Consider the following 15,154-nt stretch of genomic DNA (forward strand, 5'->3'; position numbering starts at 1 on the left):
CAATACATTTTTCAGTTAGTTAAAAAACCCCAAATTTGTGAGCACTGGATGAATGAAGTACTACAAGATAAAGGCCTAAATAATACACAGATATATCAGCTAAATTAGTCTAATTGTTTATTTAAATAAAGCAGCTACCTAACTCATTTACTTTTACTGTACACAGAGGAGAAATTTTCTCTCCTCAGGGACATCTGCAAAGTTTTGAGGATACAATCACAACAAGTCTGCAACTGGTGATACATATCAAAATTTTTTTCATTGATGGCTACTAGACATGTAAAGTTTCATGGTATTTCTTAACAGGACACCACACTCACTGCTCATCTGAAAATATATTTAAAAACACCATAGAAAGGGGAAAAAAAGGACCCTAGGAAAGGCAGCTATTTTCGACAGTAAGTCAGCTCATGTGAAACAAAGTCCTGTCTTTCAGAAAGTGTTTACGATCTATGAGAAAAAATATATCCTTGGGCTAAAATGTTTATTGGCACCTAGGAGTCTGAAGAGAGCAAGTCAGGCCTGTGGTTTTTTGAGGGCACTTTATCATTCCCTGCATTCTCAAAGGGATCTCTGAATGAATAGAGCTGGATTACTCAGCCTTCTATTCCACGCCTATTCCTCTCCATTTTCCTTGGCAAGGCTGAGAGCCAAGCTATTTTTAGTTAGGCAGTTTTCTATTTTTAGACAACTATCGGTTAAGAGACACTGGTTAGGAAAAATTAAAAAAAAAAAAAAAAAGAAAGAAAAAACACAAAAGTGGGAGAAGATGGAACTTCCCTTTCTCATATTGTAAAGCAGGCCCTTCAACCTGTAACTTCAGGCATTTCAGCTGCTTCCAATCTTGGAAAAATAAAGAAAATTCAGAGTTCAGGGATTTAAAAATAAACCTACCCTCTGGCAAACAGACCAAAATGCAACAAGCTGTTACTATGTGAAACAGTGACTTCAAAAACAAAGAACATTCTCCAGTGACTAGATTGGGAGAAAAACTCTTGAGCTATTAGACTATAAGAATGTTACACAGACATGTAAGATTTTTCCAGCTTCTCAGCCAGATATATCGTGTTTTGGAGAAAGAAACAGGCATTTGTGAAGTAGAACTAATACTCTGCAATACAGATTTAAAGGCCCAGTTTTACATAAGAAGAGCATCATGAATCAAGTCTGAAGCACATTTATATTGCAAATATATTTTCCACATTTATTCTCGTAGCATTTTTACAACAATAACATCCAAACATTTACAGAGACACTTAACTCAAAGATTTTGAAAGCAATTAGTGAGTGTGGAAAAATAAAAATAAAATAAAAGGGGGATCTGCCAACATTATAGGGCCAAATCCTTATTCGGTGTAAATCAACATAGCTCAGTCGATGTCAAGAAAGCACCTCCAATTTACACCAACTTAGGATCAGGCCCATGTCTTGCAGCTGTCATTGCTTCAGACCCACCAAAAACACCTTCAGGAAAAGGGGACTCTTTAAAATGTTTTAAACAGTGTTCTCCAATGTCAGCCTTGCACTGTTTGTCACATGATGATCTCTGTCAACAGATTTGGATTAATCTGCAAGTTACTATCTGCTTCCAAGAAAAGGCTAAAGACAACTTTCCAGATGTTGCACTAAGTCTGCACCAAAAAGCTGTTTAGAATCACTAACAAATCCATAGCACTTGCATTTCGCTCTCTCTCGCTCTTTCTCTGTTTTATGCAAAAATAATCTACCAGGTGAAGTATTTCACTATCATTTGGGACCCTTGAAGATTATGAAATGTGCTGCATGAAAACCAAACACTTGTGGAGAAATCATAGTAATGAATTGGTAACTTCTAAGAAAAACAACTCATTATGCAACTTTCCCTTAGCTGTATTATTCCCCATATTGGATTAATCTGAAATATATTCAAAGTAAAAAAGTATAAGGCCAAATTCTGGGCTACTTTGTTCCTTGTGGCAGGCCTCAAAGCATCTTAAAAAGCCTTCATTTGGCTGCAGAGCAACAGTGGAGATCCTGGCACAGATTGGCTGTACACCCCTTGCCTGCTGCAAAGATCTTTATAGTGAGTCTAAATAGTTTAATGTGGAGGGGAAGATTGTGGGTGAGCTTTAGACTTGATTAATGTGTCCATGCAGTGCACAGATTCACTGGCCAAAATCCCGTATGTGCGTGTGGAAAGGGAAGGTGGAACAGAAGGCCATTATCAGCTGGATTTGATCCTTCAGTTCAGCAACCATTTTGCACAGAGCAGAAATCAGTGTTGCCAAGTAAGTGAAGTCCATTTATTCATGTCTGAATACTGGTGACATCATGGCAGACTTTTCGAAAGCCTTCTCAATCCATCATTAGTGTTGCTAACGCTCATGCTTTTATCATGAGTCTTGAGACAGCTAATGTTTTTCTTAAAGCCTGAGCTCCTGGAGTCCCATGATTACATAAGAATATCGTCTTTCATTTTAAAAAGTATGTTTCTAACTTATTTGGTCAAAAACCTTTGAATTAAAATTATTTGGGGGTGGGGGGTGGGAGGGTGACTGACTTACGATTTTTTAACACTTAGGGCTGGCAATACTAGTTCCCAGCATCTGGCCCACAGTTAATAATCGTAAACCAAGAACCAAACATTCAAAAAGTTCCTAAAGTCACCATAATAACAAAGTGCTTTGGCCAAATTCTGTCTTCAGATATGCACACAATGTAGCTGTTGAACTCAGTGCGAGCCACATGTGCATCTAAGGGCAGCGTTTTCCTGCAGAAGCTACTAAATATGGATCACTCATACTACTACATGTATAAATAACACTTTTCATGCCTAGATCTCAAACCATTTCACAAAGGAAGTCAGTCTCACTGTCTCCATTTTACAGATGAAAAAACTGAGGCACAGGGAAGTTAAGTAACTTGTCCAAGGTCACCCAGAACTCTGTCTACAAAACTGGGAACAGAATTCAGGTTTCATAAGTCCCAAGCCAATGCTCTTTCCATTAAAGCACTGCTTCCGTAGACCACTTTAACTCTTTTTGTTGCCTAACAAGCTTACTCTACATGTAATGGGCCCGATCCTCAGCCGGGTGCTTCACTGATTCCAATGGTGCTATGGTGATTTACACCAGCTCTGAATCTGGCCCAACCTAGATTTCACAGTTTGTTTGTATACAGTATTCTGTTACGATGTTAAGAGAAGAAAATACTCTTATTACATACACTACAACAGTTGTCCTGTTTCTTTTCTGAAAACAGTAGATTTAAATAGTTACGGGGCTTATTTACCACAAATATACAGACCAGAGTCTTAATTGATATCAAGAGGCTTTCAAAATCTAGTTAACCTCCCAGCTAGTCATTAGCTCTGTGACCTTTAGAAATAATTGACAGAGGCGATTTTTTCCCCTTCAGCTCATTCGCCAGGTGACTAATCTTAGGTGTGCTAAAGGACCCACTGCACGTCTGTAAGATTTGATGGGATAATATGTAATAAGTCAATTAGGAAAATGGAGTTGTGGCATTTCTCTGTGACACAATATACTGCCCATACAGCTTGTCACATGCATATAGGTTTTGTCACTTGAACGCTAGCCTAATGATCTCCAGTTTTTCAATGCATTGAAGCCACACTAAGTCTTAATTCTCAAGTCCCTGCATTATCCCACAGCAGATTTAGTAGCATTTCACTACACTATGTTGCTGGTTCTATTAAAAGCCAATTAGATTTTCAACTGTAGCTAGTCCTCTTATATTTAAGAAAATATTGTATATGATGGACTATCATTTGTTGCATATTTTTCTTATACAAAATTTGGGCTCATTCACTTTAGCTGAACAAAGTGCGCTTTTTTTTTTGCACCAAGCCTGCCATTTATAAAGTCTCGTATTATTATGAATTTCTTCCCTTTCAGAAATTATCTTTCATCCCTACAATTTTAACACTGTATCATATAACCAGGGCTCTGAGTGTTGTAAAATGCACTGGACATGAAGGCTGCAAGAAGAGCTCCATGTGTTCACAATCTCAGTTCTCTCTGATTGAGTGGAAAATGCTGCCGCAGTTGGCACACATCTCTCTCTGGCTATGCTCACTTTATTGTCCCTGTCCAATGCCACAAGCCCACAGGGCCCTGGGCAAAACACATTTTAAAAACCATGCAGAGTTTTGATTCACTTTTTAAAAAGACCTTGTAAGTAAAGTGTGTGTAGCTTTTTGAAATTATGATTTATGCTTTCAAAATAGAATGATCATCTCTTCCACTGGCCATCCTGCAACAATACCCTTCTACCCTCAAAAGCCAAGTAATAGCACAATCTTCCTGCTAGACTGAACTCTGAATGAAGCTACCTCTTGATGATGTCACTTATATTGCCATGAGAGTAAGGTCATCCAGAGATAAAGAGGAGGGGATTGAGGACAAAGGGGCATCAGCAGTGATGGAAGGAGAAGGTCACTGAGAGTGACACTACGGGAGCAGCTGGAAATGTAGGAGAAGGAGAGAACAGGATGAGGAAAACCCCTGAGGAAGGAAGACAGCAGAAAAGGAGGAAGTTATCAATTGTTTTGAAAGTGGCAGACAGATTAAGAAAGATAAGATTGGACATGATGGACCATGAAGGAGGTCAAGCTGAAAAGACCCTTAGAACTGGTCAGAAGATGGCCCTTAGTAAGGGTGGTTTAAGTGTCATGAAATGGAAATGAGCTTGCAGAGGATTCAGATGTGTCTTACTTGGGTAATCATGTGACTGTATCATTGTAATCCTTCCTTTTTTTTAATCTTTTACCCTAATGTTTTTCTTTGTTGCTCTCACTCGTGTAAGTTCTCTGGGGCAGGGACCTGTCTTTTACTTATCCAGTAAAGTGTCTATCATGCTTTTGTCTGCTGTAGAAATAGTGACCATAATCCAGTAAGAGAACAGGGAAAGAGGAAATATGGGTGGGAGGATATGGCATGCTTGAGAAACTTTGAGGTGAAGCGGAGGAGGGAGCCAGTGTGGTAACAAGGCAGGCAAGTGAGGTTAAAGGAGGGATTTTTTGGGAGATGGGGGCTACCAACGTGTGTTTGAAGGCTGAATGAAAGAAGCAGGGGTCAGTGTGTAACAAAGATTTAGAAAAAAGAGGGAAGGGGAGGAGTTAGGAAGAGAGAGAGTCAAAGTGTAGGGAGTTGATAGCAGGAGAGACAGTTCAAAGTTATGAGATTGTGGGGAAAGAAGAAGATGTTGGGAGTAGGGAAAAGAAGTTCTTGCTAGATAACATCAAAACTGTTTTAAAAACTGCTAAGATCGTGGACACAGATGTGTATGTGTGTGAGGTAGAAATTTAGAGAAGAGCAGCTGGATGATTAGTGTGGAGAAGCAGATCTGTTTCTATAAAGAATATGGCAAAGTTGAATGAGCAGAAAAACAAATTATAGTGGCGGAATTCTGTTTTTCCTCCACAAAACTGCTCAGTGGTATGAGAAAGAGAAGAGGTGGAGGAGTGTGGAGCCAGAACAGAGGGTCAGTGGGACAAATCTGAAAGAGGAACTGAGCAGGAGAATTTGAATTAAAGGTAGTGACCAAGGAATCAACAGAGAGGTGGAGGTCAACTTGAGAAAGGGGGGAGTATGGGCAGCAAAGGGTCAGAGAGATTGATGGACTGGAGATCACAAAAGAGCTGAGTGATGAATTGGCGGGCAAGGAGAGGGAGTGATTTATGGGCCTGGGGACAGAGTAGGAATCAAAGAGAGGGGACTAGGAGGTTGAGAGACTGAAAAAGAACAGGGCTTGGCAAGGATTCATGAGAGACCTGATGAAGATGAGACGGTAGTTGAGGCTGTAATGGCATGGGGGAAGGCAGGCAGGAGACTTCACTTTAAATCTGCAAAAAGTCTAATGGCTTAGCTAAACAAACACACTGGATTTCTAATACACTTATGATTGTAATTATGTTTCAACCAAGATAACTCTAAAAATAGTCCCCATGCAAACAAAGGACAATGGCCTTTCCAGTCTCCTGGAGGAATGACACTGTGCTTTGGCACTATTGGCTGAGCTGAATGTGCTAGGTCTTGTATCCCTTACTCAGGCAAGATTTCCATTTCAAGTCAATGGAGTTCTGCCCAAATGGAGAATGGAGAACAAATGCACTAGACTGGATAAATTAGAGCAAACAGAGGATGATAAATAGCCATGTGTCATGGAGCAGTCCTTCATACATGCTTCCTTATCAATGGTGAGATGCTGCCCACCTTCTCCCTTGTTCGGATGGCAGTAGGCAAATATTGCAGTTGTGGTAAAAGTAAAAAGGGGGTGATGTGGGAGGGAAAGCTATGTGATGCTCATAAGGCTGGGTAACAGAGGTGGGTCCATTAGCCAAAAACCCGGTGGTAATGTTGGAAAGTGGTCTCTGATATGAGGAACAGAATAAACCATAGGGAAAAGCATGATCAGGTACAAAAAAAGAGGCAAAAAAGATGAGTTCTTCCTGCAGACAAAGGGCTGTTTAGGCATGGCTCTGTAGCTCTCATAGACCTTAAGGTTTGGTACAACTGGCAGTTGCAGACAAGATTTGCCTATTATAATTGTAATATGTGTATTATGTCTAACAAATTAAGACCCATTGACTTTGTGTGTCAAAATAATAAAAACTGGTGTTTTCCATGAATTTTAATCAGACATATACTAACAGACTAAACTATTTTAACTAAGGCCATGTTTTCAAGGTGTGTAAAGACTAGTTCATTAGAGGTATCTTTATGAGATGCATGCATCCTTTATTTATGACATATGACCCACTTACTTTTTAGGGACGTGGACAGCAAATGGGGCCCAGAGCCAGTGTATACAAGCAGCTCAAATTCACAAGCCATGGGCCTGATTCTCCTCTCACTCAGACTGGTGTACAGCAAGAGAAACTCCACTGAAGTCCATAATGTTACAATTGTGTAAAACTTATACAAATGAGGAGAATCAGATCCCAGGATTTTGAACAAACATTGAGATCTCTGTTCTACTGCAGAAAAGTGTAATTTGCTCACTTAAGTAAATCAGCCCACCCCACTTTTATCTTAATCCCATTTTTTCCTCATCCCCAAGCAGAAATACCAATACAGCCTCAGGATTATGACCTCAGTAACCAAAACTGGAGGACTATGATTTTGTGCATGTTAAGTAAGAGATAACTATTACAGATCCCATTCAATTAAAGAAAGGGAGAATCTAAGGCATTTTGTATACAACTAAAGATGGAATGAAACCCATAGTTGTAACAATGCTATTTTATAGATTAAACAAAAATGTGTAGTAAGTGCAAAAGGAGTTTTTATTCTGAGAAAGACCCATCCCACTTTAAAGTAAAGAATAACAAGACTTCTAGTAATCTAAAATTTTTTATCGCACAAGAGAATTCTATTTTTAGACCAACAACTGTAGTAAGTGTATTGTTTTTGGTACCTATCATACAGCATTAGGAAGTTTACATAATGTAGAAGTTCATCTTTGCCATCAAAACCAAAAGGTTTAGCAAGAACCAAATCTTACATAGCTCATACTATTCCTTAAAATAAATCGTCAAATCCCAATAACTGATGTGCTTTATTAACAGAAATAAGATTTAATGAAAGACTGTGGGATGGGTGGTTTAGTGGTTAAAGACACTGAGGCTTCAGTTTTAGGAACACAGTTCAACTCCAAACCGAGGCCTCAAAGTGAACCTTTGTTTGCAGAACCAATACACATCACAAAACTGCCACACATAATTCAAAAGGATTTGGAATAGTTGTCATTCACTGCTTAGAAGAGATTCAAACATGAGCAAACATGGAGGGTGAATGCACTTTTCTCTCTCAAAAGTGATATACCTCCATGTTAGAGTTTAGGTCAACAGTAGGTGGTAAGAGGACATATACACTGTAATGCATGAAACCAACCCAATTAACAGATAACTTTTTCAAACTTGAAGAACTCTAAACTCGCACTCCTGTGTTTCAGAATACATTTTTATAACTAAGGTAACATTGGATCTGTTGCATACTGAGTGAAATGAAGTTGTATAGACAAATTCAGAGATAGGTATCATATGGGACTGCAATTGTTATGTATAAAGAACATTATAGGAATAATTGTTTTTAATATGATAAATTAGAAAGTCTGAAAATAAGACAAACGCAATGGGGTTTAAAAGGTTTATAAATTCTCTTAATATTAGCTAATCTACTTCGTGTCATGGCTGTACTCTGAATTCTATATGTACAAATTGGGCAGCACTGAGATAGTTTGGTGTGATTTGCAATAACATTGCCAACTATTAGAACACCCATTAACTTCATTCCAAGTCATTTCTTCCTTGAAAAACAGCATAACACTTATTAGAAATGCAAAGTCCTGTGCCTTCTGTTACTTCAAATAATAAATTGTTATCTGAAGAGTGGTATCTTCATAAATACTAGACATAATTAATTCCAGTAAAATGCATTTAAAATGGCTGATAATAAAACTATCAACTTTAATTGGAGCTATATAAAAATAATTTAGGCATAAAACTGAATAGCAATAGTTTCATTTGAAAGTACTGAAAGTATATCAAGGATTAAAATTATAACGGGGTTCAAAAAAGAACTAGATAAATTCCCAGAAGATACGTCCACCAATGGTTTTAGCCAAGATAGTCAGGGATGCAGCCCCCTGCTCCAGGTATCCCTAAACCTCTGATTTCCAGAAGCTGAGTCTGGACGACAGCAGATGGATCACTTGATAATTGCCCTGTTCTGTTAGTTCCCTCTGAAGCACCTGGCACTGGCCACTGTTGGAAGACATGATGCTGGGCTAGACAGACGAATTCAGATATAACGCAGTAAAGCAGTGCTCCGGGGGGGGCGGGGGCTGTGCGCTCCGGCGGATCAAAGCAAGTTCGATAGAACGCAGTTTCACCTATAACGCAGTAAGATTTTTTGGCTCCCCAGGACAGCGTTATATTGGGGTAGAGGTGTATGTGCTAATGACCAACAGCAGAATCGAAACAAGTAACTAAACAGATGTTACTATGCATCATGTGAAGAGAAATTGGGATTCTAAATTAATTACAGAGAACGTTACATGGACATACCTTGCATGTATTTCAAAAACAATGTTTTAAAATATTTTCTTCTCTAGTTCTGTAGAAAGCTGCAAGCAGAGCTATGCTCTGTACTTTTGCTGAAGTATAGTTATTGAACAATCATTAAGATGAAAATGAACAAACTTAATAATACCATCCAATCCTTAGGCTGCTTTTGATTGCCTAGGCAGAACAAAATTAAAAGCTATATGAAGTCTAGATGTCACACAGCCAAATGCAGCGGACTCCCCACAAGGAAATACTCATAATGCAGTAAAATTTTAAATGATCAATTTAAATATTTAAAATGTGGCAGTTTTGTATTCTGCACCTTAACATATATCAAAACTACACTGAGTGCAAAGCCATCTGTCTGCTCTTTTGTGGGTTTTTTGCCCCATTGCACTGGTAACAGTAAAGTTAATGATCAAGTAAAGACATACTTGCACAGATTTTTTTTTTTGTGGTAATATAAGAAATCTTTTTCAACACTAACATGATGCTTAACTGTTTCTTCCGACCTTGTAACAATACTGTCACTGGAGAGGCCTAAGCACTTCTCAATGCTAGAAACCATATCACTCAAACTGCCCACTGATTAAACTACTATCACTTGTTCTCTTTATTGCTAACATCATTCTATTTAAATAATTATATTTACCCATTTTTCGGGTAAATATAATTAACCCTTAAATTTTCTAAGGGTTGAAAACAATTGGGTTATCCACAGAAATTTGTGTCCCCCACAGAATTACATATTCGAATGCAAACTGGCCATCAGTGAGTAAATCAGACAATTTTTTTGTGCAATAAATAAATAAATAAAATAAAAAGGGTTTTGCAGGTGTGCATATCATTCCCTTTGAAAATCTACCCCTTAAAGTTACAGCAACATAAGCATAGCTTAAATTTCACTTTTACATTGAAATTTCTTGGAAACCAAAGGACTTGTTGATCAAAGGACATATACACTCATTGTGAAGCACAGCAAATTACTCAGCTAAATCCCGACCTATTGGCCTAATCACCCATTTCCATAGGAAAACCTGAAAGAGGGAGCTTAAAGGGAAAATATCACAACAAGGTTTTCCTCCCTAAGAATGCACTCTTTTTGTTCTGTCAGGAGAGGAAGGAGGATAATTTGGGGGTCAGGGTTTGTCCCATGCAGAACGGAACATGGGACTGGCCACCAGTCCCAGGGCTGAATCCCCAGAGATCAGCAGGAGACTTTGACCATCTATGTGGAGGCTCCAAGGGGGGCTTGGAGAGGTGGGGGGAATGTTGTTCATCCCATACCCTTCATGGTTCCACCTCACATGGATTCCAGCACCCATGGTGCACCCTTTGATGAGAACTCACTCCTCTTCCCAATGGGGGCAAGGAGATGTGCAGGTGGATCTGGGAGGTAGCTAAACAGTAGGGCCCTGTACATCAACATGAAACTAGATTGCAAAAAGGGTTATATTCTTGGTTACAATATTTGCTAATATAGTTTCATGTGACTGCATTGTGAACCTCTAGCAGCAAGTACAATACAATCTATAGGCTCATGAACTATTTCTTCATCAAAAGTATCTAAAAAGGTACACATTAAATTTAATCTCTTCTATTGCAGCGCTCAAAATTCTTGACTAGTGTACATCAACGGTAACATTTTCAGAAGCATCTAAGTCTCATTTGCAAAAGCACCTAAGTGATTTAAGAGTTTAAGGGTAAACTTTTCTAAAGCACCTCAGTGACTTAAGTGCCTAGTCACTGAAGTGCTTTTGAAAATGTTACCTGTAGGCCCCTAAGTCTCTTAGGCACTTTTGGAAATTTTACTCTGTTTTATTATATTAACAAAATCCATAAAAGTCACATTTACTTTGGTTTGAGTCTTAAACTATGTTTAACTTGCTATGATAGTAATGGAATTAATGGATGCTGAAAATGAATGTTTTAAGTTTGAATTAATATTCTTGAACAGTTAAAATACAGACTACTACATTTAAGAGTCTACATTAAATAATATTACTATAATAATGTTATAAGGTGTCAATAACATTCTGATAAATGTTATTTCCGTGTTCTAATTTTACATATTTGGTAAAAGCATTCTAAGCAAAGTTAGATTTTTTTCCAATGTTCAACCATTTTTGTGTGGCAGAGAAAGTGCCAACATTTGTTATATAACTTTTAAGTCAATTTTCCTTGAATTCTTTTAAATTACGGTATTCTTAAAAATAAACTACACAACTTCAGAAATCATTCATTAAGATCAGATGTCTTAGATGAGTATTGACAAAAATTAGTCCTCACAGGACATAAATTCTTACCTCAACAATATCTGAATTCGTTCGACTCTCATGTGGCTCATTGTACTCTGTATATTTCAGCAACACTTTGTCCATATCAGTGCTGGCATACTGGAACAGTTTGTTGGTGCTGTTGAAGATGATTAGAGCAATCTCACAGTCACATAGAACACTCAACTCATAAGCCTTCTTCATTAACCCAAATTTCCTCTTTGTAAATGTCACCTGGAAAAAGGAAAACAGGTCTGTCAAAAATCCCTAAGTCTCTTTTCTAGAGTCCCTTCTCTTTTATGAAATTATAGTCTTTGATCTTTAATAAGTTCATCCAGAAAGCAAATAAATTGAAACATAGTTCCAATACAGAATATAAATATCTGAGTGCTAAGTAACTGAGGGAAATGCATACAATCTTCAATGCACAATTCAAGCTACAGAAAGTAAAAAAATATGGGGCATTTCCATTAGTTGAGCTGTGAATTTTTCCTGTCTCATTAACCAATTTAAAACATTGGCACTGGGTTCTTCCCAAAATATTTTAATTCAGTACACTTAATCTTTTGCCCACACCTAAGCTATTACGTTTATTCTGCATAGTAGATATCTTTGCCTCCCACCCCCACAACATTTTAAACATAACACCTCAGTTCTAGAAAACTTTTAACAAAAGATTCAGCCTATTCTTATTTAACAGATATTAATTCCAATTGAATTCCCTCCCCACAATTTGTCTACCAGTAAGAAAAGTTCTATCACATTTAATTAGTCAAAAAAGATTTGAAGTAGAGATGCTCAGATCTATAACAGTTTTGAAAAATTACCAAATATATTAAAAAATCCTTTTTGTTTCACTTTCAAGTTCTCAAGTGTCAGTACAATGAAGAATATAAATCGGGAGTGAAGAACAAGTTATATAAGTACTGACTAGCCAGTAATATATATATGCATTATTGAGGTGAGCTCTTATCCATACATACCTGTCAACACATTTTATGTAATCTCAAAGTAGTATATGAGCTTCTTACCATGAGAAATCTAATCTAATAGTAAGAACTGACTTGTTTCTGTTTTTTCCTATGTTCCATTTGCATTAAACACATAAATAGATATTTTATTTTTAATAGCTATTTTCCTCTATAGTAATTTTCTGTGATGGATTTTGAAAGTGAATAAACGTACGGTACTAAAATAATTATCAGTTCAAATCAAATATGCAGTGAGGGTATTTGACACTTTGAGGACAAGCACTAACCAGGTAGTGTAGACTTGCTTAATCTGACACTCAGTGCTACCAATTCTTTAATACCATCAGTAAAAGTACCTATGCACATGGTTCATCACTGAGGCAAAAAAGATTCCATTGTGCATGGTTCATAAGGCAGTTGCTTTATCTTGTTACACTCCTAATGCAAGCTAATGCTAACTGCAACCCTAGTCTACCTTGGAATCCCAGCTGGTCATGCCATGGAAAACGTGACATTTAAGTACCTTCTAATCCCTACCAGCTAGTCTATCTCAAAGAGATGTGGCTGTATGCCAATACTCTGTACATTTATTCTCCACAATGTATCATGAATGAAGTCACTTTTATTGCCCTCTCGATCATTGTAACACCTTTATAAAATCTATTAACAACAGATAGATTAGTATTAAATCTGATTATTCAATCGTTTAAAAAAACAGTTTGCACAGCATTAGACTTGAGTCTATATTTTTGTCACGGGCTGATATTAAGACATATTTAAATGGGTAAAGTCCAACTGGCTTTTGCTATTTGGCATGATTGATCAAATACGCAGTCAAAAACTCATCTTACCATTGAAAAACTGATCAGTCTTTCAAATGCCTTTTAAACACTTTATCTGCTTGCAGAAAATTGTGATCATAGAATCATAGACTTTAAGGTCAGAAGGGACCATTATGATCGTCTGACCTCTTGCAGGCCACAGAATCTAACCCACCCACTCCCGTATCAAACCCCTAACCTATGTCCGAGCTATTGAAGTTCTCAAATCGTGGTTTAAAGACTTCAAGGTGCAGAGAATCCTCCAGCAAGTGACCCATGCCCCATGCTGCAGAAGAAGGCGAACCCCCCCCCCCCCACGGCCTCTGCCAATCTGCCCTGGAGGAAAATTCCTTCCCGACCCCAAATATGGCGATCAGCTAAACCCTGAGCATGTGGGCAAGACTCACCAGCCAGACACCCAGGAAAGAATTCTCTGTAGTAACTCAGATCCCACCCTATCTAACATCCCATCACAGGCCATTGGGCATATTTACCGTTAATAGTCAAAGATCAATTAATCGCCGAAATTAGACTATCCCATCATACCATCCCCTCCATAAACTTATCAAGCTTAGTCTTGAAGCCAGACATGTCTTTTGATGCAATGTTATACACAGTAATATGAAAATCTATATAATTTTTTAGAAAAGGCTACACAAGCTATGGATCACATGCAGAGGGGAGAATGTACTAACCCGACACATTTTTCTGCATGTAAAACTATTTTCAATCAGACCAGTTGACCACAGTACTGTAGGAGGAGTGTATCTATACAATATGGTTTCTGTTGCACAGAAACCTCAGTATTTAGCATGTTACAGCTCCTCACCATCAAAGTATACTTCAGCACAGAAATATCTTTAAAGCCACTGTTTGTGTTTACTGTTAGGTGCTCCTGAACATTTTGGGTAACCACACAGATGTGCTGCATAGCACATACTTATTTCATAACACTTATGACAAAAAAGATACTACTTATAGTGCCTTTTCACGAACACTGAAAATAAAAAGGACAACAGATAAGCTAGAGGTTTTATTAACTTTTCTTTAAAATGTAATCTTAATTGCTCTGAATTTAATTCACTATTATCTCCATGTTCTTTTTAACAGTCTTCAAACGTATTATATAATGCTTTTTGCCATTGTTCATAGACATAAAAACAATTGTATCAATTACTGTTTCTAAAATGATCTAGAATATTCTTTTAAAATATTCCACTCATTGACTGATTGCAATTCAGAGCTTTTGCACTTATACTAATGTATTGTAATAATGTAATTTCTCATACTTTTACAATAGTTTGTAATAGGGATGAGCTTATTTATTTAATAAATGTGCTGTAGGGTCAAGACCTTCAGGAGAGATTAAGAGTACTTTTAAAGGTATTTAAAAATACATTCTTCTTTCATATAATTTCCTTTATGTAGCCACATCAAGAAGAGGAATGTACTCATTTATCCTCTAAAATATTTAGGTGAGTAATATGAACAAACAACAAAAATATTATTTGACTTTGTATTTTGTGTCCAATATGTTGTTAGCTATATCCACCTAAATCAAAATTAGCTAATAAATACTGACTAAGATGATGGATACAATATTTTAGCACTACAGTGATTTTACTAAATATTAAAGATTGCAATAATTTATTAAAAATATGTTGTCTCTTTATGTCTAGGTGCAAACCAACTGAAACCTACAGTTGGAAGTCTATAATTCTGTACTTAAATAATTTTTACTTGTGCTAAGTTAAGAACAACATGAAGTAAATACAGACATTTCTTAAACACAGTTGCATGCACACAAACTACAGAGTAGCTTAATGATTATATTAAAAAATTGTACCTGGTCGTATTGAGGAGAAGGGGTTTACTGTAACATTTCACAATCCAAATATGATCACTTTACTTTACTAGGGCTAAAAAAATCTCTAAAAGGAATAATTCTGATAACTGATCAGGAACTCAGATACTACAGACATTGTAAACCATATAAGCAGCTAGATAATCTGTCAG

General features: G+C 37.2%; 1 protein-coding gene across 50 annotated transcripts in view; it reads right to left on the bottom strand.

Annotated features, from left to right (window-relative positions):
* The window catches only part of MEF2C (myocyte enhancer factor 2C), a 156,506-nt gene that overhangs the window by 59,189 nt on the left and 82,163 nt on the right, over positions 1-15,154 (bottom strand). For all 50 annotated transcript variants that reach the window (XM_065599168.1, XM_065599182.1, XM_065599156.1 and 47 more), the window contains one exon: positions 11,377-11,580. In XM_065599168.1, the coding sequence (XP_065455240.1) occupies positions 11,377-11,580 (204 nt within the window). The remainder of the gene's footprint in view (positions 1-11,376; positions 11,581-15,154) is intronic.

This window comes from Chrysemys picta, chromosome 6, assembly GCF_011386835.1.
Source record: "Chrysemys picta bellii isolate R12L10 chromosome 6, ASM1138683v2, whole genome shotgun sequence".
NCBI classification, from domain to species: domain Eukaryota; kingdom Metazoa; phylum Chordata; order Testudines; family Emydidae; genus Chrysemys; species Chrysemys picta.